At 42.7% G+C, this 23,535-nt stretch overlaps 1 protein-coding gene across 1 annotated transcript in view; it reads right to left on the bottom strand.

Moving 5' to 3' along the window:
- LOC140738202 (cadherin-23-like) overlaps positions 1 to 23,535 on the bottom strand; it is a 101,974-nt gene that overhangs the window by 2,108 nt on the left and 76,331 nt on the right. The window contains exons 43-45 of the mRNA XM_073065309.1: positions 19,086 to 19,227; positions 16,585 to 16,838; positions 15,833 to 15,963 (exon numbers count right to left, since the gene is read on the bottom strand). Coding sequence (XP_072921410.1) covers positions 15,833 to 15,963; positions 16,585 to 16,838; positions 19,086 to 19,227 — 527 coding nt within the window. The remainder of the gene's footprint in view (positions 1 to 15,832; positions 15,964 to 16,584; positions 16,839 to 19,085; positions 19,228 to 23,535) is intronic.

A 23,535-nucleotide genomic window follows, 5' to 3' on the forward strand; every position in this document is an offset into this window, starting at 1 on the left:
GAGGTGAGAGGAGAATGGTCAGACAGGTTCAAGCTGACAGGACGGTGTTGTGTTATGTCAGTGATGTGCAGGAAAACATCTTTGAATGCACAGCGCATTGAACCTTGAAGTGGATAGGCTACAGCAGCATGGTCCTACGCAGCTTAAAGTTCAAAGTACATTTACTATCGAAGTACTTATATGTCACCACATACAACTCTGAGATTTTCTTGGGGGCAGACTCAATAGATTCATAATAGAATAATAACCAGAATAGATTCGATGAAAGATCACACCAACTTGGGCATTCAACCAGTGTGCAAAAGAAAGGTGTACCTAATAAAGTGGCCAATGAGTATATATCTTCATTAAAATAGCATGGCCAAATCAAAATTAGAGAAATCACAGAGCCTGCTATGTGAGTCATTCCTTATCAAGATGTACTTGTAGATTAAATAGGATGAATGAGAGTGGGGGTAATAATTAACCCATTGCCTTGAGTCAGTATGATAAATTGGCAAAATTATAACCTAAATTAGAAACTTGATGCAAAAGAAACACACACAAAACACACAAAATATCACATTTTGTGTGTGTTGCTTGGATTTCCAAATTCTGCAGATTCTCTCTTGTTTTTGGTGCAAAAGAAGCGAAACTGTATCCAAGTGTCCAGAACTTTATATGAATAGGACTGAAGTTTTTATTCTAAAATTTTTTCAGGTTGTAAATACTTTTGACAGGTCCAGCATTCAGTGCCCATGCCCATAGTGAACTGCTACAGTCTTTTTGGTGAATGTAATCCCATAATTCTCCTTGGTAAGGGATTGGGGGATTTAAATCCAGTGTTGATGTGGGACACAGGATATTTCTACAACAGCAAAGTATGTGACTTGGAGCGGAGCTAGAGGTGGGGTTTTTCCCATTGCACCTGTGGGTCATGTCCATTTTTGGTGGGTGTTGAGGGATTTGGAAATGTTATGGTTGCCTGAGTGAGTACTGCAGTAGATTTTGTAGTTGCCATAAGCTGCAGCCACACCCTTTTTAGACAGAATGAATGCTATGCGGCTGGGTGGCCAGCTGCTTTGTCGATCTTCTTGAGAATTGCTCAGATCACTCTCATCCAGCCAAGAAGTCCGTATCCCGGCATAGCACTAATGTACCTCAGAGATGATGGAATGGGCTCAGGAGCCAGGATGTAAGGCACTTGCTGCACGTTACCCGGATTCTGACCTGTTCTTGTAACCACAATGTTCATGTGACTGGTCCTACTGATGACAAAGATGACAACCAGGATGCTAGTGTTGGGATACTCAGTCACAGTAATGCCTACAACAATATTAAGGCCTAATGATCATTCTCTAGTGTAAAAGGTGCCCTGTATTATTTAGATTACTTGGTGCTTTTCAATCCATACTAACATTGGCTAGGTTTTATTGCACACTGGTATGTAGGAGCTTCAGACTGAACTCAACCTCATGCAAACGTCAGCAAGTGTACCATTTCTGACCTTATTGTGGAAGGAACGTCCTAAATGAAGCAGATGAAGATGGTTGTACTACCCTCAGGAATTCTTGCAGTGCTGTTGCGGAACTGTGATAATTGATTTTCAACAACCATTTTCCACGCGAGTTGGGAACGTATAACACTTGGTAGCCATTAATTTCAATTTTGCAGGACTTCTTGGTGTCATACTTGGTCAAATGTCGTGGTATCATGGGCAATCACTCTTGCCTCATATCTGGAGTTTAGCTCTTTGACCCATGTTTGCACTGAGTCTGTGGTGAATTCTGTGGCGGAGTGGTCACAGGGAAATTCAAATTAGGTATCAGTAGGGGTTTTATTGGTGAGTATGTGTCAATTGGCCAGTATTTATTAATCTTCCCTAATTACCCTGGATTAGATGATGATGAGTTACCATACAGGACGGTTTGAGTTGCGAGTAGAGATTAGATAGGCAGGAACTTTACTCCCTGAAACGTAGAAGGTTAAGGGATAACCTTAAAGGGGATGTATTGCCCTAATTAAGATTTCTACTGATAATACTGTGGGGTATTTCACTTAGTAGCTTTCTGTAAAAGCAATGTATTCTACTGGTAGATTGTTTCGGTTTCGGCTAAAGACGAGGGGTTATGATGTTCAATCTAGACATGTTGTGTCAGCCAGTCAGGATGGTGGAATTGGGAGGAGGTTCTAGAGGGAGCTGGATGGAGAGAGATTTGTGACGGACACTGGTGGGGTTTGTGGTTTTCTGGTGGGCGAAGCAGAGAAGATCGGGAGAGACGGATGTACGATCTGAACCAACGGGAAGACGTGATTGCAAGGAGTGTATCGGGAAGTGAAGGAGTTCAAGATGGGAAGCTCTACTGGTGAGTGGTGCTGAGAATTCGGCATTGTGAGTAACGGTCTTACCCAGCTTTTGGACTGTGGGATTTCCAACGCCGTGCGCACATTTAGACTGGCTTAACTGTAATGGGCCCCTCTATTTTACTTTTCTTACTCTTAAAAACTGTTTGATACAGCTGAAATTAGTAAATACACTTCCCTTATAATTGTGTCTCAACAGTATTTAAACAGCATTCACTCAAATTAAGGTTCCTTTAATCGGAAAATCTCAACTTTCCTGTTTGGGAAAAATTTTCCTGTTTGGGGAAAATCTCAACTTTCCCCAAATCATAACAACCGTAGACGTGTGTTGTTTATGAAAAGTGGCTTTCTCACCATTGAGTCTTGTGGCTGTTAGCAGAGCTGCATACGAGCCCAGTGAGGGGGCTATGGGGACCTATAAAAACTTAAGGATCATGGATAAGGAGGATGGCCACAGTTTTTTTCACAGGGTATGTGAGCCTAAAATAAAGGGGACAATTAAAGTGAGAAGGAAGAGATTGAAAAAGGACACGAGAAGTAAGTTTCCCAAACTCAGAGGATAGCTGATATACGGAGCAAGCTGACAAATAGTAAAGACAGGTATAATTATAGCATTCACAGGACATTTAGACAGGTACATAGATCAGAAGGGTTCAGGGGATGGAGACCATATGCAGGCAAATGGAACTAGCTAAGGAAGGAACCTGCTCGGCATGGACAAGATGGCCAAAGAGCCTCCCGTTTCCACGCTGTATAATCTATGACTCCTTAACCAAATGCATTAGTGCCCTTCAGATGAAGGTATCATTGTTGGGGAAGGAATTCCAGGATTTAGATCTTGCAGTGATAAAGGAATATATTTCCAAAATCTGCATGGTGTGGGCCTTGGAATAGAACCTGCGGGTGGCGGTGTTCTCAAGCACCTACTCTCTTCGACCTTTTCGGTGATTCATGAGGTGCTGTAAGAGAGGCCTTGGTAAGAAGGTACAATGAATTATGCAGATGGTACGCACTGCGGTGCACCAGTGGTGGAGGAAATTAATTTTTAGAGCTTGTTTGATTGGGTACTTCGGATGGTGTTGAAATTATAATATGATGTTGGAACTGTACTCTTCAGGCAGTTCACTCCTGAAATATGCCTTGTAGATGGTGGGAAAACTTTGAGGTGTTGGGGTATATCACTTATTGCACAATCCCCAGCTTCTGACCTGCCCTTACAGAAAATCTAATGATGCGGTTTGTCCAGTGGATGACATTGATTTGCTGATGAAAAATAACATGTAATTGACTGGATTGGATTTGACCTGCTTTATCCACATGGGATGTACCTGGGCAAATTTCCACCTCGTAAGATCAGTGCCAGTGTTGTAAATATACTAGAGCATCTTGGCTAGTGGTGTGGCTTGTCTGGGAACCCTAGTCAATGTTGTGTGGTTCCAAAACTTCATAGGATTTTCTGCATTCAGACATTTCTTGACTAAATGGGAGGAGAATCGTATTTGGTTTATCTCTGGTTTCCATGGCAATATGGACCTTAGAAGGAAGCCAAGCAACAATATCTACTCTGACCACTTTTGCCTCAATGTTAGCACCCAGCTTTTGCACTCTGCCACTGTCCTTGGAGCCTCCTCCTCTCAGTAAGTCTGTAACCATTCATCAACAAATATGGCAGAGCTGCAGAGCTCCAATCTGATCTTTTAGCTGTGGTACAATTTAGCTCTGCCTATTGCACAGTGCTTTGGTTCTTTAGCTCACAGGTTAGGTCAGGTTTGGTATTATCAGGCTTAAAGAAACTTTGGCAAGATAGTTAAACTCCCAGTACCTTCAGTCACCACCAAGACGTTTTCCAAACTAAATCTTGAACTCCTATTTAGTATTGTCCACTCATGAAACAATTAGTAATATGTCTGCTGACTGACACTGTGCCAGTTAAGTATTTTTAATCAACAGAAAAGCAAAGAGTATATTTTTTTTCTGTTTACAAAGTCAGACTCACTACTTATTTCAGTTACTACTATCTGTTAAAGGTAACAAAAGTTAATCTACAAAATCTTCAGATTTAACATTCCCTTATTCACCTGGAAATCCAGCCATGGCCTCACCCTTCTTACAGTATCTATATAACATTCTGCAAGATTATAAACCTAGATAATATTCAGATGTACCAATAAGTGGCAAGTAACATTTGTGTCACAGAAGTGGTACGTGATTACTGGGCTCAACAAACCGGAATCCATTCCGTACCATCAATATCTAAGGGTGAGTGAGTCACTATTGTTCAGCATGGAATAGATGGGCCAAGGGGCCTTTTTCTGTGCTGTATTTTTCTATCTCTCTAACTAGGTCAAGTACATAAATACTATGGCGACGAGAGCAGGTCAGAGGCTGTATACCCTGCAGAAAGTGATTCATCTACTGATGTCCCACATCCTTCCCACCATCCACAAGCCCCAAGTAAGTAAACGAGTAAGTGGCACTGGAGGACGAAGAAAGCAACAAAAGAAACCTCAATACTGACATACTAAATTTCTTAGAGTAGAAATTCCCGCCAAAAACAAGTAACACTGCTAAAATGCAGGATTAATATTTAATGCAGAAATCAGCATAAATAAAGATTTGTTTACTGCACTGTATGGCAAAATCATATAATATTTCCAAACAAAATTAATTTTCTGCTACATATGACACAAGAAGAAAACAGAATCTATTGCAAGGGAATTATAAAATGGATCTCCTTGTTTAATGAAGCTGTATTTATGGAACTACCTCTGGTTGTGGTGAAAGGATTCATGGCCTTAGTATAGATCTCAGCTTGTTTGGTGGAATCCTGAAATACATAATGTCACCATGTAACCATCCACAGCAATCTTATTGGCTAGAAGAAATGACGTTGGGAACACATTAACGATTTGAGCATCTTTCACCATCTGATATTTTATTTTAGGGCAAAATAAAATCTAAAATTTTCCAGACTCCGCCAAATTTTAAAAAAGTCGTTAGAAAGCATAGGACTGAATAAACAGAGGCATAGAATATGAAGGAAGTTATGATATACCTTCACAGGTTCCTGGTTAGACCTCAGCTGGAATATTATATCCAATCAGTGTTGCTGACCTGCAGATAATAAGTAAAGTAAGTTCCCGAGGAGGGTGGGTTAATGGAATGTGGAGTAGTCATAAGACGTTGATGGAAGAACTGCAGACACTGAACACAGCTGAAGTGTTTGAGTTTTATCACTTAAAATCCAGATGTTGAATGTTGCTCACATTTTGTTACAGCTTTAAACTCTACCTAATTACATATTGTTCCAATACACACAGTCATATATTAGAACCATTCACAAAGATATAAACATTTCCAGTCTGAACCAATTGTTCAGAGGATCAAAGCAGAAAGAGGTTACAGTGATAAAACAGAACACATATTAAAGGTAGGAAGCCTTTTAACTCACAACTTTACTCAAAAGTGAAGATCCCGGTGCTGAATTTGAAAGAATTTTGACAGATTCCAGGGTAGTAGGCAATCAGGAGCAGAAGGAAATGTTTCACCTCTACAGTTCGAGAATTAAAACCCCCATTTTCAAAGTTATTTTGACTAGGGTGGCTAACGCCATAACAATTAAGAACGATAGCTAACTAATCAACCACTGTCATAGTGGCCCCAGCAGTGAACAAGAGCAGAATTTCCTTTCTGTTACCATTCCCTCATTCAGTGCCTAGACAAAAACGTCATGGCTGCCCGCAATGATCACCTTGAACTTTAGATAGACGGACATTGAGTGTACCATATACAAAAGGCACGGCAGCAACTTGTCAACACTTCACTTTCTAAACTCACACCCTCAGCCACCTGGAAACAGAATGAAATGGGGAAGATTTTCTCACCATGCTGGAAATTTAGTTCCAAGGTTGGGAATTACCATAAATATTCCAGCATATTTAACTATAGGAAGATCTGGGCAAAGTGGAAAATGAGTTGGGATAGCACTGAAAATAGAGAGTGGGGTGAAAATGTTGTGATCTTAGCTTAGAAAATTATATAAAAAAGAGGAAACAAAATCAGAAAATAAGTAGTAGTGGAGAAGGTATAACAGAGATTCACCAGGACTTTCCCCAAGATGGAGCATCTCATAATGAGGAGACCCTGAGAAATTTGGGTTTAGAGCAAAAGGGAACTAGGGATGACTAGATTAACATATACAAAATTACTAAGGATATAGTCAGGGTAGATAATGGGACACCTTTCCCCATGGCAAAGGTGCCTAAAACTAGTCTGCATAGATTTAAAGTTAGGGGTAAGAGGTTTACAATGGATTTGAGGAAGAATCTTTGCACCCAGAAGGTGTGAAGAACCTGGAACACACTGTCTGAGGTGAGTGGTGAAGGAAGGTACTCAGAATATTTGCAGTAAGATTCTAGATGAGCAGCTGAATTACCAAGGCATCAAAGGTCACAGAGCAGATCCTGGTAAATGGGATTAGAGCAGATTGGAATTTGAAGGTTGTCATGAATATGTTAAGCCAAAGAGCCTGTTTCTGTGCACTATAAATTTATAACTCCAAGACTATAACAATTCTGGAGACACTCAGCAATCTTCCAACTCTGATGCTAATGCTTCTCTTTCCACTAACACTGTGCATTTCCAGTGTTTCTCACTTTTATTTCAAATTTCTAGCATCTGAAGGTGCGTACATCAAGGGAAATACAACAGGCATTTTAATCTAGAAAAACCTGAGGGAAAAACAAAACAGTAGCAGGAACTCGTGGAGTGTGTGCAAGATGCTTTGGTAGATCAATATTCTGGGGAAATAGCCTGCTTTAGAACTGCTGTTGGCTGTCTGGTACATGGGGGCAGTGATTATAATCTGACAGAAGTTTACATAAAGATTAGGTGTAAAACTATGTAAACATGAAGCAGTTATGGTGGATAGAGAACCTGTGTTAAAAGCTATGGCAGACAACAAGCAATGGTTAACATTTAGAAAATAATATTGAATTTATAAGTAGCATAATTCTTTAAAACAGAAGCAGTGGTTCAGTAGCTGCTACCTAGAGGCTTGGTTTTGATTAACAGACAGAAAAAATGTCACTGAAGTAAATGGAACTTTTTGGGTTGTAAGATTGTAACCAGTAGAAAGCTGCAAAGATCAAAGCTGTGACCTCACTTAACAATGTCCATGACCTGAATTAAGAATTCAATTGTAATATATCCAAGTTTGCTCATGAAACAAGGTTACGTGGGATTGTGGGCTGTGAAGAGGATGGAGCAAGGCTTCAGATGTTTATAAACTGCCAGGGTGAATGAGCTCGGACTTGGCCGATGGAAACACCTAAAGTCATCCACTTAAGTTAAAAAAATAGTAGAGACTTGGATTACTGTTAAATGATAAAAGAATGGAAGCGCTGATGTTAATACTGACACAAGAGGTCCTGCTGATGCTGGAAATCCAAAGAAACATGCACATAGTGCTGCAGGAACTCAGCAGGTCAGACAGAATCCACGGAGCTGAACAGACAGTTGGCATTGCGGATCGAGACCCTTCATTAGGACTGGAAAGGAAGGGAGGAAGATACCAGAACAAGGAGCTAGGGAGTGGGGAAGGAGTATAAGTTAGAAGGTGATAGGTGAAGCCAGGTGGGGGGGGGGGGGGTGTGAAGTATAAAGCTAGGATTGATAGGTGGACAAGATCAGGGGCTGGAGAAGAAGGAATTGAATAGGAGAGGAGGGAATGGACCATGGGAGAAAGGGAAGAAGGAGGAGCACCAGGGGGAGGTGATAGGTAGCTGAGAAGAAAAGGTAAGAGACCAGAGTGTAAAAATGAAAAAGAGGGAAGGGGAGGGGAGAAATTACAGGACATTGATATTCATGCCATCAGGTTAGAGTCTTCCTAGACTGAATAATAAGGTGTTGCTCCTCCAACCTGACAGTGACCTCATTGCGGCAGACGAGGTGGCCACAGACACAGCATTTTGGAGTGGGAATGGGGATAGGAATAAAAATAGTTGGCCACGGGGAAATCCTGCTTTCTGCAGATGGAGCAAAGGGGCTGAACAAAGTGGCCCTCCAATCTCTGTTGTGTCTCACCGATGTAGGAGATCCAGATCGAGAGCACCAATACAGTAGACAACCTCAACTGGCTCGCAGGTGAAGTGTTGCCTCACCTGGAAGGACTGCTTGGGGCCTTTAATGGAGGTAAGTGAGGAGGCGAATGGGCAGGTGTGGCATTTAGGCCCCCTTGGCCACTTGCAGGGATAAGTCCCAGGAAGGACGGTCAAAGAGAACCGTAAAGAGAGTGATTCCTGTGGAAAGCAGTGTTGGGGGGCAAAGGTAAAGATGATAACGTGTGTTTGGTGGTAGGTTCCCGTTGATGATGGTGGAAGTTGCGGAGAATGTTATATTGAATGTGAAGGCTTATGGACAATGTTCCTTCTAATTTGTAACGACCAGTGTGCACTGAATAATTCCTTCAATTAAAAACAGTATAAGTAAGCCAGTTATAAAATCTGCAGACAAACCATCGCAAACTCCGCATTGTCAACACTGTCCACGTCAGAAACTGGAAAAGGAAATGTGATTGTGTATGATCATGAACTATACTGAACATGCCAACAAGGTAGAGGGTGATAACCATTTGTGCACAGTTTAAATTCATTTGTGCACTCATAACAAAAGATGTGTGCTTACACACACACACACACACACACACACACACACACACACACACACACACACACACACACACACACACACACACACACACACACACACACACACACACACACACACACACACACACACACACACACACACACACACACACACACACACACACACACCTTAGAGGGAACATTGCTCATGGGGTGGTAGGTGAGGACAAGAGTAACTCTATCCTTGTTAATGTGGCAGGAAGAAGCGGCAACTTTGGATGTTCGGGAAATGGAGGACAACAATGGTGGAGAAAGGAAAACTCTGTTCTTTGAAAAAGGAGGACATCTCTGATGCCCTGGAAAGGAAAGACATCCTGGGAATAGATGCAATGTAGACCAAGGAACGGAGAAAAGGGAACGACATTTTTTTCAGGAGCAGGGCAGGAAGAGATATAATCAAGATAGCAATTGGAGTTGGTAGGTTTATAAAAGATACCAGTGGACAATTTGTCTCCATAGACGGAGACAGAGAGATCAAGAAAGGAGAGAGGTGTCAGAAATAGAACAAGTGAAGTTAAGAGTAAGATGAAAGTTGGAGGCAAAGTTGATGAAATTGACAAGCTCAGCATGGGCACATGAAACAGCACCAATGCGATCATCAATGCAGCACAGAAAGAGTTGGGGAGCATCACCAGAGAAGGCTTGAAACGTGGATCGTTGCCCGTGCCCAGCAAAAAGGTAGGCATAGAATGGGCCAATATGGATGCTCATGGTTACACTTTGAGATTGGAGAAAGTCAGAGAAGCCAAAAGAAAAATTATTCACTGTGAGGAGCAGTTCCGTCAGACAGAGGAGGGTGGTAGTGAAGGGGAACTGGGTGGGTCTGTTGTCGAGAAAGAACTGGAGAGATTTAAAGCCTTCCTGAAGGCTGATAGAAGTGTTTAGGGGCTGGACATCTATGGTGAAAATGAGATGATCAAGGCCAGGAAATTAAAAGTTGTTGAGGAGATTGAGAGCATGTTGCAAATGTAGGTGTGAAGGGTCTGAACCATGGGGGTTAAAATGGAGTCAATGTATGTTGGCATGAGATCTTCTCCCCCCCATCATCTTGTTCTGACATCTTCCACTTCATGTCCAGTCCTGATGATGGGTCTCGGCCTGAAATGGCGACTGTTTGTTCATTTCCATGGGTGCTGCCTGGCCTGCTGAGCTCCTGCAGCATCTTGTGGGTGTTAAGAGTGACCTAGGTTCCTTATCCACACTGAATCCCCCAGGAAATCGAAGAAACTCCAGATCATTCATTCAGCCCTGAAATACATTCTTAACTGGGAAATTACAGGCTGCAATTGTTAGCAGCTCAGAAGAAGATGAAGAAGTACTACATTAATGTAAGTTACTGTGTATGTATAGTAATAGCAAAAAAGGGAAATTATATGTTTGCCTTTCTCTGTGGCAACAAATTCCACAGTTTCAACATCCTCTAGGTGAAGGAATTCCTCCTCATCTCAGTTTTAAAGGAACATCCCTTTTATTCTGCAGCAGTGTCTTCAGATTTTCCAGCAAGATGGCGCCAGTGACCAACGGCAACATCTTGCAGGCCACTGGGTACTCTTCGTCTAAATATAGAACTTCTTCATCTTCTTCCTCTGAACTGCTATCAAGTGCAGTCTGTATTTTCCCATTTAAGAATGTATTTTTGGGCTGAATAAACGATCTTGAGCTTCTTCGATCTCCTGGGGGATTCGGTGTGGAAGAGATTCTGTGTTGATCCCTAATGGCAGAACACGAACCGGCGCTGATTAAAGGATCAAGTGAGATTAAGATCATTGAGGAGGAGAGTGGAAAGCAAACAGGGCCACCTGCCTGCATTTGACTGATCACTCTCACTGCTGCTGGCGGGCAGAAGGTGCAGGAGTCTTGGGTTCCACACAGCCGGGTTTGGAAAAGCAGCTGTCGCCTGCAGCCATCGGGCTTGTCTCAGCGCTGAACGGGCTCCGCACTTGTGGACTCTGCAGTTCATCCTCCTTGTTTGTTTTGTTTACTTCTTTTGAGTATTTGAGCGATCGGATCAGGGCCTTTCAATGCTGAACTGACAGTGGACTGCAGCCATCGGCACAGCACTGGGGAGTCACTTTTGGGGACACTGTGGCTAATGTTACTTTTTATCGTTTACATGATTTGTTTCTTTCTTGCACATTGCGTGTTGATGGTCTTTTTGTGTGGGCTTTTCTTTGAACAGGCTCAATTGTGTTTATTTGTTTTGTGGTTGCCAGCAAGAAGACAAAGCTCCAGGTTGTATAATATATACGTACTTTAATAATAAATGTAAACTGAACTTTGAGATCCTAGACTCTCCTAATGGAAACGCCCTCTCCACATCCACTCTACTCCGGCCTTTCAGTTCTTGACAGGTTCTAATGAGAACTTCCCCACCTCCCCACCTCCCCCCCCCCATCCAGTAAATACGGGCCCAGAGACATCAAATTCTCCTCAGATGCAAGGGGTGATTGATAAGTTTGTGGCCTAAGGTAGAAGGATTCAATTTTAGAAAACCTTATACATTTATTTTTCAACATAGTGCCCTCCTACAGATACACACTTAGTCCAGTGGTCGTGGAGCACACGGATCTTGGACCTCTGGAAAGTGTCCACAGATGGGGTGATTGATAAGTTTGTGGCCTAAGGTAGAAGGAGATGAGTTATACAGCTCTCGTTACATGCAGATGCAGTTCAACTCTGAGTGATTATGCAGAAAGTTTGAAGTTAATAACATCAGTTAATAACTCATGGGGGTGATTGATAAGTTTGTGGCATAAGGTAGAAGGAGATGAGTTATTAACTTCAAACTTTCTGCATTTTCTCTCAAAGAGTTGAACTGTATGTGCATGTAACGAGAGCTGTATAACTCATCTCCTTCTACCTTAGGCCACAAACTTATCAATCACCCATCTGTGGACACTTTCTGGAGGTCCACGATCCATATGCTCCACGACCACTGGACAATGTGTGTAAATGTAGGAGGGGACTATGTTGAAAAATAAATGTGCTAGGTTTTCTAAAATTGACTCCTTCTACCTTAGGCCATGAATTTATCAATCACCCCTCGTATTAAGCCTCGCAATCCTGGAATTAGATCATAAGACAATAAGGTATAGGAACATAATTAGGCCATTTGGCCCATCGATTCTGCTCTGCCATTTCATTATGGCTGATCCATTTCCCCTCTCATCCCAATCTCCTGCCTTCTCCCTATATCCCTTCAAGCCCTGACTAATCAAGAATCCATGAACGTCTGCTTTAAATAATGCCTTGGCCTCCACAGCCATCTGTGGCAATGAATTCCACAGATTCACCACTCTCTGGCTAAAGAAATCCTTCCTCATTTCTGTTCTAAAAGGACACCGTTCTATTCTGAGGCTGTGCCCTCTGGTCTTAGATTTCATCGCCATAGGAAACATTCTCTCCACATCCACTTTATTGAGACCTTTCACCATTCGATAAATGTCAAAGAGTTCACCCCTCATTCTTCTAAATTCTAGTGAGTAGCCCTTCAATCCCAGAATCATTTTTGCAAACCTCCTTTGAACCCTCTCCAATGTCAGCAAATCTTTTCTTAGATAGGGGGCCCAAAACTGCTCACAAAACTCCAAGTGAAGCCTTACCAGTGCTGCTGAAAAGTTCTTCTTCTTGTAAGGTTAATGGCAGTTAGCAGACCAACGTAAGGTGCATTACTGTCACCTATGTTGGAGTGTGGAGCAAAGCGATAGGAAGTATACCCACTTAATTCCTGCCCCCCAAAACTCAAATAATGTCCAAGTCTAATCAACACAGACAAAATGCTGGAGGAACTCAGCAGTCCAGGCAGCATCAATAGAAAACAGTACAGTCAATGTTTCAGGCTGAGATCTAATGCCTTTGAGAAAGCCAAATATACAGCTATATATACTACAAAGGCAGTGATATCCAAAAACTTTCCACTTTAAACTGTGTCTGTCCCAAAGAAAATAAAAACAAAAATTTGTGAATCTCCTTTGGACCCTGTCCAGGGGCAGAACATTCTTTCTCAGCCCTATATTGTTTACAATACGTTCTGACCAAAACAAGAGCAGGATGGTAGAGGACCTTGGTCTTGAGCGTGTGGAGACTAAGACATTGGCTGTGGTTAAAGCAGAGATTGATAGGTTCTTGATTAGTATCAGGGTTAAGGGTAATTGGGATAAGGCAGGAGAATTGGGGAGAAAAAAAATCAGCCATGATTAAATGGTGGAACAGACCTGTACAGTATGGTCTTTTGATATGAATGCAATATCTAAGATACCCTGTTCCACTTATATCAAAGCCCGATGAGACTTCATCTCGAATGTTGTACTGTCTGGTGTTCCTCTGTAAGGAAGGATATATTTACGTATAAGAATTTAAAAGAGCTGCAGTCCTTAAAGTATAGCAACTTCAGAGATAATCTCAAGGAAATGGGAAAAAAAACACCTTAGGGGGCTTTATAGGATAGATTTCTAGTGATGATTCCCTGGTTAGATACATAGAATTGCAGGTCACAGTCCCATTTTAAGGCACAACAGCGCCTCTTTCAACTCAGACAGTTGAGAAGGTTGGTATGGGCCCCCAAGTCCTAAGAACTTTCTACAGGGGCACAATTGAGAGCATCCTGACTGGCTGCATCACTGCCTGGTATAGGAACTCTACCTCCTTTAATCACAGGACTCTGCAGAGAGTGGTGCAGACAGCCCAGCCTATCTGTAGTTGTGAACTTCCCAAGATTCAGGACATTTACAAGGACAGGTGTCTAAAAGGGGCCCTAGGATCATTGGGGACTGAAGCTATCCCAACCACAATCTACTGTAGCTGCTACCATCCGGGAAGCGGTACCGCAGCATAAAAGCCAGGACCAACGGCCTCTGGGACACCTTCTTCCACCAGGCCATCAGACCGATGAATTTACACTGATTTGAGTGTACTCTATATTACATTGACTGTTCTATTTATTATAAATTACTATGATTGCACATGGCACATTTAGAGGGAGACATAACGTAAAGATTTTTACTCCTCGTGTATGTAAAGGATGTAAGAAATAAAGTCAATTCAATTCAGGGCAGTGTTGAGAAGAATATGGATAGGTATATAGAGGGATGGGGTTCAGAGCAATACACAGGAAACTGGGTCTAACTGGGTGGGCGTTGTGTTTGGCCTGGGCTCATTTGGCCAAAATGGCCTCTATCCATGCTTGTTGTTCTATAACTTCCATCACCCAGAGGGTACTGAACCTTTGGAGTTCTCTACCCAAGGGACTTGTGGATACTGAATCTGTTCGAGGCAGAGATCAATGCATTTTTAGATGATGAGGGAATCACGAGTTGGTGCAGGAAAGTCATGCTGGGGTGAAAGATCAGCTACGATCTAATTAAAAGCTGAAGCAGGTGTGAGGGGCTGAATCACTTCTATTTTTGAGGAATTTAGCAAGTCAGGCAGCATCTATGGAGGGAATAACACGTTGTTGTTTCAGGCTGAGATCGTTCTACATGCTAGTCCTGATGGAGGGGTCTCAGCTGAAAAATCGACTGTTTTATTCCCCTCTAGAAAAATGCTGGCTGACTTGCTGAGTTCTTCCAAACTTTATGTGTTACTCAAGATTTCCAGCATCTGAAAAGTCTCTCGTGTTGATCACACACCAGCTGACACTGGAATATTCCTTCACCACTGTAGATTCATATCCTGGAACTCCCCACCTAATGCAACCACAGAAGTAGCTTCGCGAGAGAGATTGCAGCAGTTCAAGAGGACACTTCTGAGCAAACAGAGTTGGGCATTAAATGCTAGCCGTGACAATGAGACTCACTTCTGTGTCTCAGTGCAGCGCCCAAAGCCCCTGCCTTTAGAGGGGAGGCAGTTTATTTTTCTCTTGAGTTGGAAGGAGGATCTGATCACATTAATTAGCAGGCAATGAGGGGCACTGAAAGAAAGGTACCTGCAAATCGCAGTTTGCAGATAGAAGTGCTTGCAATGGTACAAAAACACATCATTCAGCAAGTGCTCCAATTCAATTCTGTCACCAGTGGATCTGATGAAGAAGAAGTACTCATGCAGCTGAGAAAAGGATGGTTCTCTCGAGAAATAAAACATAACTGGCCCAATTCTTGCTTTGTGCCTGTGGGAAGTTCATTCCCTGTTTGCAATACAAAGTAAACTTGGTTAAAACTTTAGGACTTTTGATAATTTTCAGGAATCTCTCAAGTGGGTAGGGCAGGTGGGACAGGGGAGGCAGAAGTACTTACAGTACTTCTTCAAAAGGTGTAACCTTGGACAGTGCATGTAAGGGAGGTATAAGGGATGCTCCAGTGACCTCTGTCGGATCTTTTATCATTGCAGGCCAGTGAATTAGTAGAAACTCTATCAATAGCTGTGTGAGAAAAGAGGGGCTTGTCCTTTCATCCAGATCTGCATACAAAAATATGAAGAGAGTAGGCAGCAAAATGAGAAACACAAAGGAGGCCTTACATTGTTTTTACTTCTCCAGCAAACTGCTTCTCTCGCCAGAGATGCTGCCGACTCGCTGAGTATCTGTTTTTATTTCCTGTTTCTATTTCCTCTATCAGTTCCTGACTTCCTGTACATGCAGTAGTTCTTGCTTTCAGTTAATCATTCTACAATCCCTCAAATCCTACCTTATCTTCTGGAAGCCAGATATATTCAGCAATTACTTTTCACTCACGTTCCTCTGCGAAGTCTGATTGCATTATTCGTACAACGTGGTGCAGGTTTATGAATTTGTCGAGGCTGTGGGCATGACACACTTGCAGAAAGGAATGCCCGGGTGTTGTACTTACCTTGTGGCACAAGCCCAGGCTATTCCAGAGATGACAAGCACCGTCAGGGCTGCAGCTAGAGTGATCACTGCCACAAACCAACTCTCAGGAGCCCAGTAGGAGGAGGTTATTGACAAGACACTGGTGGTAAACTGGAGAAGAGAGTGAGAAACCTCCATCAGGCTGAGCAAAATCAGGGGGGAAAAAAATCCAACACTTTAAAAAGGTCAGTAACTTTTTTCCAATCATTCAAGTCGCAGTGTGAAGAAAACTTAATGCAGGGGAGATTTGAATTAGTGCCCAGGACTCGCGACAGCAGTTAATGAAATAGATTTCTGGTCAGTCAATGGGAATTCCAATGGGAATCAGCATGGTGGGGAAAGTGGGGGGGGTTAACCACAGCAAGGGACTGTGCGGGGAGGGGGCATCTGCCAGTAAAGAGTCATTGTGAAACAGTGATAAAGTACAGATTTATGGGTGCACTATATGTGATTTGCATGCATCTCCCCAGTTAAAATGCAGTAGCTGTGCTATTATGTGGGCGTATTTAGAACTTCAGTTCCCAGCAGGCATTGCAGGTGGTTTACCCGGAACCGGAAGTGTCGATGGTGACCTGGCCGCGTGCTCTGTGTCGAACAGCAGTTTAATAATAAAATGTTCTAGTGGTAAACCCACCCCAAGTTTGTCTCTATTAAGAAGAAACATAACGGTAACCACCCCCAAGACCCACTGATCCGTAGGTATATTTTGACAGGTGTTGGAGCGGGGATTACCTGTGTGGTGGTGGCGGTGGTGGTAGTAGTTGGTTGTGTGGTTGTCCATGGCACCACGTGTATCACCACAGTCGCCGTGGACGTGAGCTGCTGATGTTTGTCCTTGCCAAGCTCGTCTGTCACCTGGATCAGCAAGGTGTACTCCTTGGAGTGCTCAATACCTTGAAACGTGTTAAACTGAAATCGCTGGGTGGAGACCACCTTAGGAGGATTGTTATCTGGTCTCTGAAGCTCAAAGAGGTCTTCTGTGTTTTCTGCAGAACATTAAGACATTTCACTAATGGATTAGCAATTTCCTGAGTGGTATTGCTAAGATGGTTATATACACATATTTAACACACTTATCATCTTCATTGAAATCAATTAAATCAAGTGGTTTTAAGGATTTTTGGCTGGATGGCAAATTACCCCAATGGGTGTTGGCACGAGGCCTAGTGGCTAAGGCGTTGGTCTAGTGATCTGAAGGTCGCTACTTCAAGCCTCAGCTGAGGCAGCGTGTTGTGTCCTTGAGCAAGGCACTTAACCACACGTTGCTCTGTGACGACATCGGTGCCAAGCTGTATTGGCCTAGTGCCCTTCCCTTGGACAACATCGGTGGCATGGAGAGGGGAGACTTGCAGCTCGGACAACTGCAGGTCTTCCATACAACCTTGCCCAGGCCTCAGTCAACACTGAAGTTGATGGACAGCCGAAGAGAAGAAGGGGGGCTCAAGTTATAGGCCGGGTCTCTTTTTAAGAGCTGCAAACCCTGTACTTGGGTCTGTCTTGCACAGTCATATTCTGCTGTATCTTCAATTCTATTGATTCATAACACTGCTCCTTCTCTGATTTCAAACCTTTTATCATTTTACCTGTGATATTACTCAATTCTCCCCAATGGTGTTGCCAGTATCTTTTATTCCTTTTGAGTGTTTGCTTTCAGCAGAAATCTATTGGAGATGGAGTTGATCATCCTCCATTAAAACATCTTCTGCCTATTGTTTCTCGTTCAAGTCATTGATGTTGACATCTCTCAGCACGTGTACTCTCTCTCTCTCTCTCTCTCTCTGTCTCTCTCCCTCCCTCCCTCCCCATTGCCAGCCGTACATGTTGCCCCATGTTCACTCTGCCATGTTGAAGCTAGCAATTTGCTAAAAGTGGATGATTAAGGTAATTGTTATGAGCCATTGTTTTAGCTGCAGACTACTCCATTTCCTAATGATCCCAATTTTATTTCTCACACAATTTAATCTTTGAGGAAGTTAAATGAAACTTAAATATTGTCAGATGTTATGGACTTCCCTACAACCTAAAATCCATCAGTCACAAATTTATGTAACTGAAGTGTAAAGATGCATCACAAACACAAGAAAATCTGCAGATGCTGGAAATCCAGACAACGCACACACAATGCTGGAGGAGCTCAGGGCAGGCCAGGCGGCATCTGTGGAAAAGAGTAACCAGTTGATGTCACAGGCTGAGGCCCTTCTTCAGATATGCTACTGTTCAGCTCACATGTTAATGATCCGGATGAGGAAATTGATGTCTTTGCGGCTAGGTTGGCAGATGATACCAGGAGTGGTGCAGGGGAAAATAGTATTGAGGAAGCAGGGAGCTGCAGAAGGACTTGGACAAATTATAAGCATGGGCTAAGAAGCGACAGATGGAATATTGTGTAGGGAAGCACACAGTCATGTACTTTGGTAGAAGGAATAACTGGGGAAAATTAGAAATTGAAGATGCAACGGGACTTTGGAGTCATAATGTAGGATCCCCTGAAGGTTAACCTGCAGGTTGAGTTGGCAAATGTAATATTTGCATTGATTTCAAGAGGACTAGAATATAAAAGAAAGGATGTAACACTGAGACTTTATAAGGCATTGGTCAAACCACCCTTGGAGTATGATGAGCAGTTTTGGGCCCCTTATCTAAAAAAAAGGGTGCTGGCATTGATGAGGGTTCTTGAGAATGACCTGGGAAAGAAGGGGTTAATATATGAGGAGCATTTGATGGTACTTTGCTGGAGTTTGGAAGAATGAGGGTGGATCTCATTGAAGCCTGTTGGACGTTGGAAGGGTTAGAGAGAGTAGGCGTGGAAAGGATGTGGAAAGTTCTAGGACCAGAGAGCAGAGCTTCAGGTCAGAAGATCCCGTTAGAACAGAGATGAGGAAGAACTTCTGTAGCCAGGTATGGTGAATCTGTGGAATTCATTGCCAGAGACGGCTGTGGGGATCAAGCTATCGGGTATCTTTAAAATGGGGGTTGATAGGTTATTGATGAGGAAAGGTGCTAAAGCTTACGGGAGAAGGCAGGAAAATGGGGATGAGTAGGAAAATAAATCAGCTGTAATCAAATGGCAGAGCAGACTCTAAGGGCCAAATGGCCTAATTCTGCTCCTATGTCTGATGCTCTTATGGTCCTTCCCTGCCCCCTTCCTCAAGTAATCTACACACTTTGTTTTATTGATTATAATTATTAAAATAGAAAAGAATATTTTCCCAATAACACAGTGTTTTGCTCACCTCCCACTATTGAGTAGCTGAGTTCACTGTCAGGAGAATCTCTATCAGAGCACTGCAACTGGACAAACGGGGTGGTGATGGTGGAGTAGATGGTGCTCTCGTAATACTCGGGGTTACATACTGGAGCCTCATCATTCACATTCTGAAATTTCAATGAATTAGTGTTAGCAACCATAGCTGACGTGTGTGTTGTTGATGAAAAACGAAACAGAATGAAGACAAAAGTAATCAAACTGGAGCTGGGTCTCCGACATTAGAGGACGTTTGATCCATTCTAATAGAAATATCTCTTTCAAGCAAAAAGCATTGGTACATTAAAGAATTTCTTAGTTAAGAGACATTAATACATTTTAAAGATCCAATTTATTTCACATTGGATAATGAATTTTAAGTAAAAACAGAAACTTTGGGAAAACTTGGGAAGGTCTGGCCAAGTCTGTGGAGAGAGAGGAAGAGAGAAAGTTAACTACGGCCTTTCAGCAGAATTGAGTGGCCGGTGTCAGTTCTGGAGAAGGTTTATTAACCTATAACATTAACTGTTTCTCACTTCACAGATGCTGCCTGAATTGTTGAGTATTTCCAGTACTTTGTTTTTATTTCAGATTTCCAGTGCCCGTAATTTTGCTAACTTTCAAATATGTCTAGTTTAATTCATGAACTTTCTCATGGTTTTGGAATCTATAGTGCAAAATAACTGTGATTAAGTACAAATGTACTTTGTGTTTCTGTCTTAGTACTAGAATTAACCCAAATAAGTTTTTAGGTATTATTGATACTTACATGAATATATTTAACAGCATAACTTATAAAGTATGTGTTTAAGACATTCAAAATGGTCTGAACTCTTCTACTTAAGTAGACTAATCAATTTGAACTATTTCTATTGATATGATGTTGGTCTTGCATCTGCTTTTATAAAATCCTAGCTTTCTACTTCAAGCTTTAAAACATCTTTTATCCAATATTTTGCTTCAATTGTGTTCCAAATCTTAAAGTAGTCTTGATTTCATATCCCTTTTTGCATTAGCGTCCTTGGATTGGGGTCAGGCTGTCTTTGCTTTGTATCAGTGTTCTCGCTCAGAGACCCTGAGAGCCAATCAGGTATTCTAGGGTTGTTGATGTGGATGGGAAGGGGGCTTTGTGCCGTGACTGACAGATCCCTCGCAGCGGTGGATAGAGTTCGGAGGCCACAGCATGCCAGAAAGTTTTCAGACTCTCAGAAAAGACTAGGTGAAACAGAGCGTTGCTGGAAATTTGAAATAAAATCAGGAATTGTTTAATGGCAGAGTACTGATGGAATGATAAGGCCTAAGCCCAGATCAATGACTTGCATTTTAGACAGGGAGGGAGAGCAGCCAGATGTCTTGGTACATGTTGGTACCAGTGACGTAGGACGGAAATCAAAGAAGTCCTGAAGAGAGAACTTAGACAGCTAGGTAGAACACTGAGAAGCAGGACCTCCAGGGCAGTAATTTCTGGAATGCTGCTTGTGCCATGGCACCAATGAGGGTAGAAACAGGATGGTTTAGCAAATTAATGCATGGCTGAGAAGCTGGTGCAGGGGGCAGGTCTTCAGGTTCTTGGATCATTTGGATCTCTTCTTGGGGAGGTATGTCCTGTTCGAAAATGACAGGTAGCACCTGAACCTGAGGGAAACCAATATTCTCACTGGTAGGTTTGTTAGAGCTGTTGGGGAGGGTTTAAACTATTTGAACAGAGGGTTGGGAACCGGAGTGAAGGGCCTCAGGATAGGACAGATGGTACAAAAGCAAAGATAGGGTGCAGTCAGTCTTTCAGGAAGGGCAGGTAGATGATAGGACAAAATTGCAACCAGCAATGCATTAGGGATGCAGAATCAAAAAGGGTAGGAAGTACAGTGCTCAAAGTATTATAAGTCAATGCACGGAGTACAAGAAATAAGGGGGATGATCTTGTTTCACATTTACGGATTTTCAGCTATGATGTTGCGGCCATCATTAAATCATGGCAGAAGGATGGTTGCAGTTGGGAACTAAATGTCCAAGGTTACACATTGTATCAGAGGGATAGGAAGGCAAGCAAAGGGAGTGACATGGCTCTGCTCGTAAAGAATGGCATCAGATCATTAGAAAGACGTGACACAGGATTGGAAGATGTTGAATCCTTGTGGGTTGAGTTAAGAAACTGCAAGAGTAAAAGAACCCTGGCGGCAGTTATATACAGGGCTCCCAACAGTATCCGGGGTGTTGGCCACAGAATACAACAGGAATTAGGAAAGGCATGTCAAAAGGGCAATGTTACGATAGTCGTGGGAGATTCCAACACGCAGATCAATTGGGAAAATCAGGTTCAAAATAGATCTCAAGAGAGTGAGTTTGTTGAACGCATACTAGATGGCTCTTTGTCATTGAGCCTACTCGAGGATCAGCTATACTGGATTGGGTGTTACCCTATGAACCAGAGGTGATCAGGGAGCTTAAGGTAAAAGAACCCTCGGGAGACGGTGATCACAATATGACTGAGTTCAACTTGAAATTTGATAGGGAGAAAGTAAAGTCTAATGTAGCGGTATTTCAGTAGAGTAAAAGAAATTACAGTAGTATGAAAGAGGAATTTGCCAAAGTACGTTGGAGGGACATGCTGGCAGGGATGACAGCAGAGCAGAAATGGCGTGAGTTTCTGAGAAAGGTTAGGAAGGTGCAGGATAGGTGTATTCCAAAAACAAAGTAATACTCAAATGGTAAAATCGTACCACCGTGGCTGACAAGGGCAGTCAAAGCGAATGTAAAAGCAAATGAGGGAGCACACAACAAAGCAAAAGTGAGTGGGAAGACAGAGGATTGCGAAGCATTTAAAACTCTACAGAGAGCAGCTAAAAGAATCATTAGGAGGGAAAAAAGGAAATATGAAAGCAAGCTAGCAAACAATATCAAAGTGGATAATAAAAGTTTTTTCAAGTATGTAAAACTAAAAGAAAGACGCGACTGGATATAGGCCAACTAGAAAATGAGGCCGGAAAAAATAATAACAGGGGCCACGGAGAGGGCAGATGTGTGTGTGTGTGTGTGTGTGTGTGTGTGTGTGTGTGTGTGTGTGTGTGTGTGTGTGTGTGTGTGTGTGTGTGTGTGTGTGTGTGTGTGTGTGTGTGTGTGTGTGTGTGTGTGTGTGTGTGTGATCCGTTAGTTTCATGAGACCATGGATCTGCGGCCCCTCCAGGGTGCAGGTCTGGGCAAGGTTGTATGGAAGACCGGCAGTTGCCCCAGCAGCAAGTCTCCCCTCTCCACGACACCGATGTTGCCCAAGGAAAGGGCAAGGGCCGATACAGCTTGGCACCAGTGTCGTCACAAGAGTTGCCAGAGCGAGGTTGAAGGCAACGTCGGACTGCCTTAGGGACTCCAGCTCCGGATTTGTCCTCAGGGTTTACTCCCGAAGCATTTCCCATGAGTGGGTATGGCCGCAAGGCAGCGGAGGTTTGAAATCAGAGTTTTCATTCTCTCAGATGGACTGCTTTCCCAGGCTGAAGAGCTCCATCTACCCGAAGGGTACTAAATGAGTATTTTGCATCAGTTTTCACTGTGGAAGACACTAGCAGTGTGCCAGATGTTGCAGGGGTAAGGGAAGAGAAGTGAGTGTAGTTACTATTACAAGGGAGAAGGTGCTCAAAAAGGTGAAAGAACTAAAGGTACATAAGTCACCCAAGACCAGATAAGCTGCACCCCAGCGTTCTGAAAGAGGAAGCAGTAGAAATTCTGGAGGCATTAGTAATGATCTTTCAAAAATCATTGGACTTTGGTATATACCAGAGGACTGGAAAATTGCAAATGTCACTCCATTCTTTAAGAAAGGAGGAAGGCAGCAGAAAGAAATTATAGACCAGTTAGCCTGACCTCAGTGGCTGGAAGGATATTGGAGTCACTTATTAAGGATGAGGTTATGGAGTACCTGGAGACATAGGACAAGATAAGACAAAGTCAGCATGGTTTCCTTAAGGGTAAATTTTGCCTGATAAACCTGTTGGAATTCTTTGACGAGATTACAAGTAGGATGGATAAAGGGGATGCAGTGGATGTTGTATATTTGGACTTTCAGAAGACCTTTGACGAGGTGCCACACATGAAGCTGCTAACCAGGTTAAGGGGCTGTGGGATTACAGGAAAGTTATTGGCATGGTTAGAGTATTGGCTGATTAGTAGGACACAGTGAGTGGAATAAAAGTATCCTTATCTGGTTGGCTGCTAGTGAGAAGTGGTGTTCCGCAGGGGTCACTGTTGGGACCACTTCTTTTTATGCTCTATATCAATGATTTAGATTATGGAATAGATGACTTTGTTGCAAGTTTGCAGAAGATACAAAGATCGGTGAAGGAGCAAGTAGTATTGAGGCTGCAGAAGGACTTAGACAGGTTAGGAGAATGGGCAAGAAGTGGCAAGTGAAATACAATGTTCAAAATGTATGGACATGCATTTTGGTT

Source organism: Hemitrygon akajei, chromosome 14 (assembly GCF_048418815.1).
Source record: "Hemitrygon akajei chromosome 14, sHemAka1.3, whole genome shotgun sequence".
Taxonomy (NCBI): Eukaryota; Metazoa; Chordata; class Chondrichthyes; order Myliobatiformes; family Dasyatidae; genus Hemitrygon; species Hemitrygon akajei.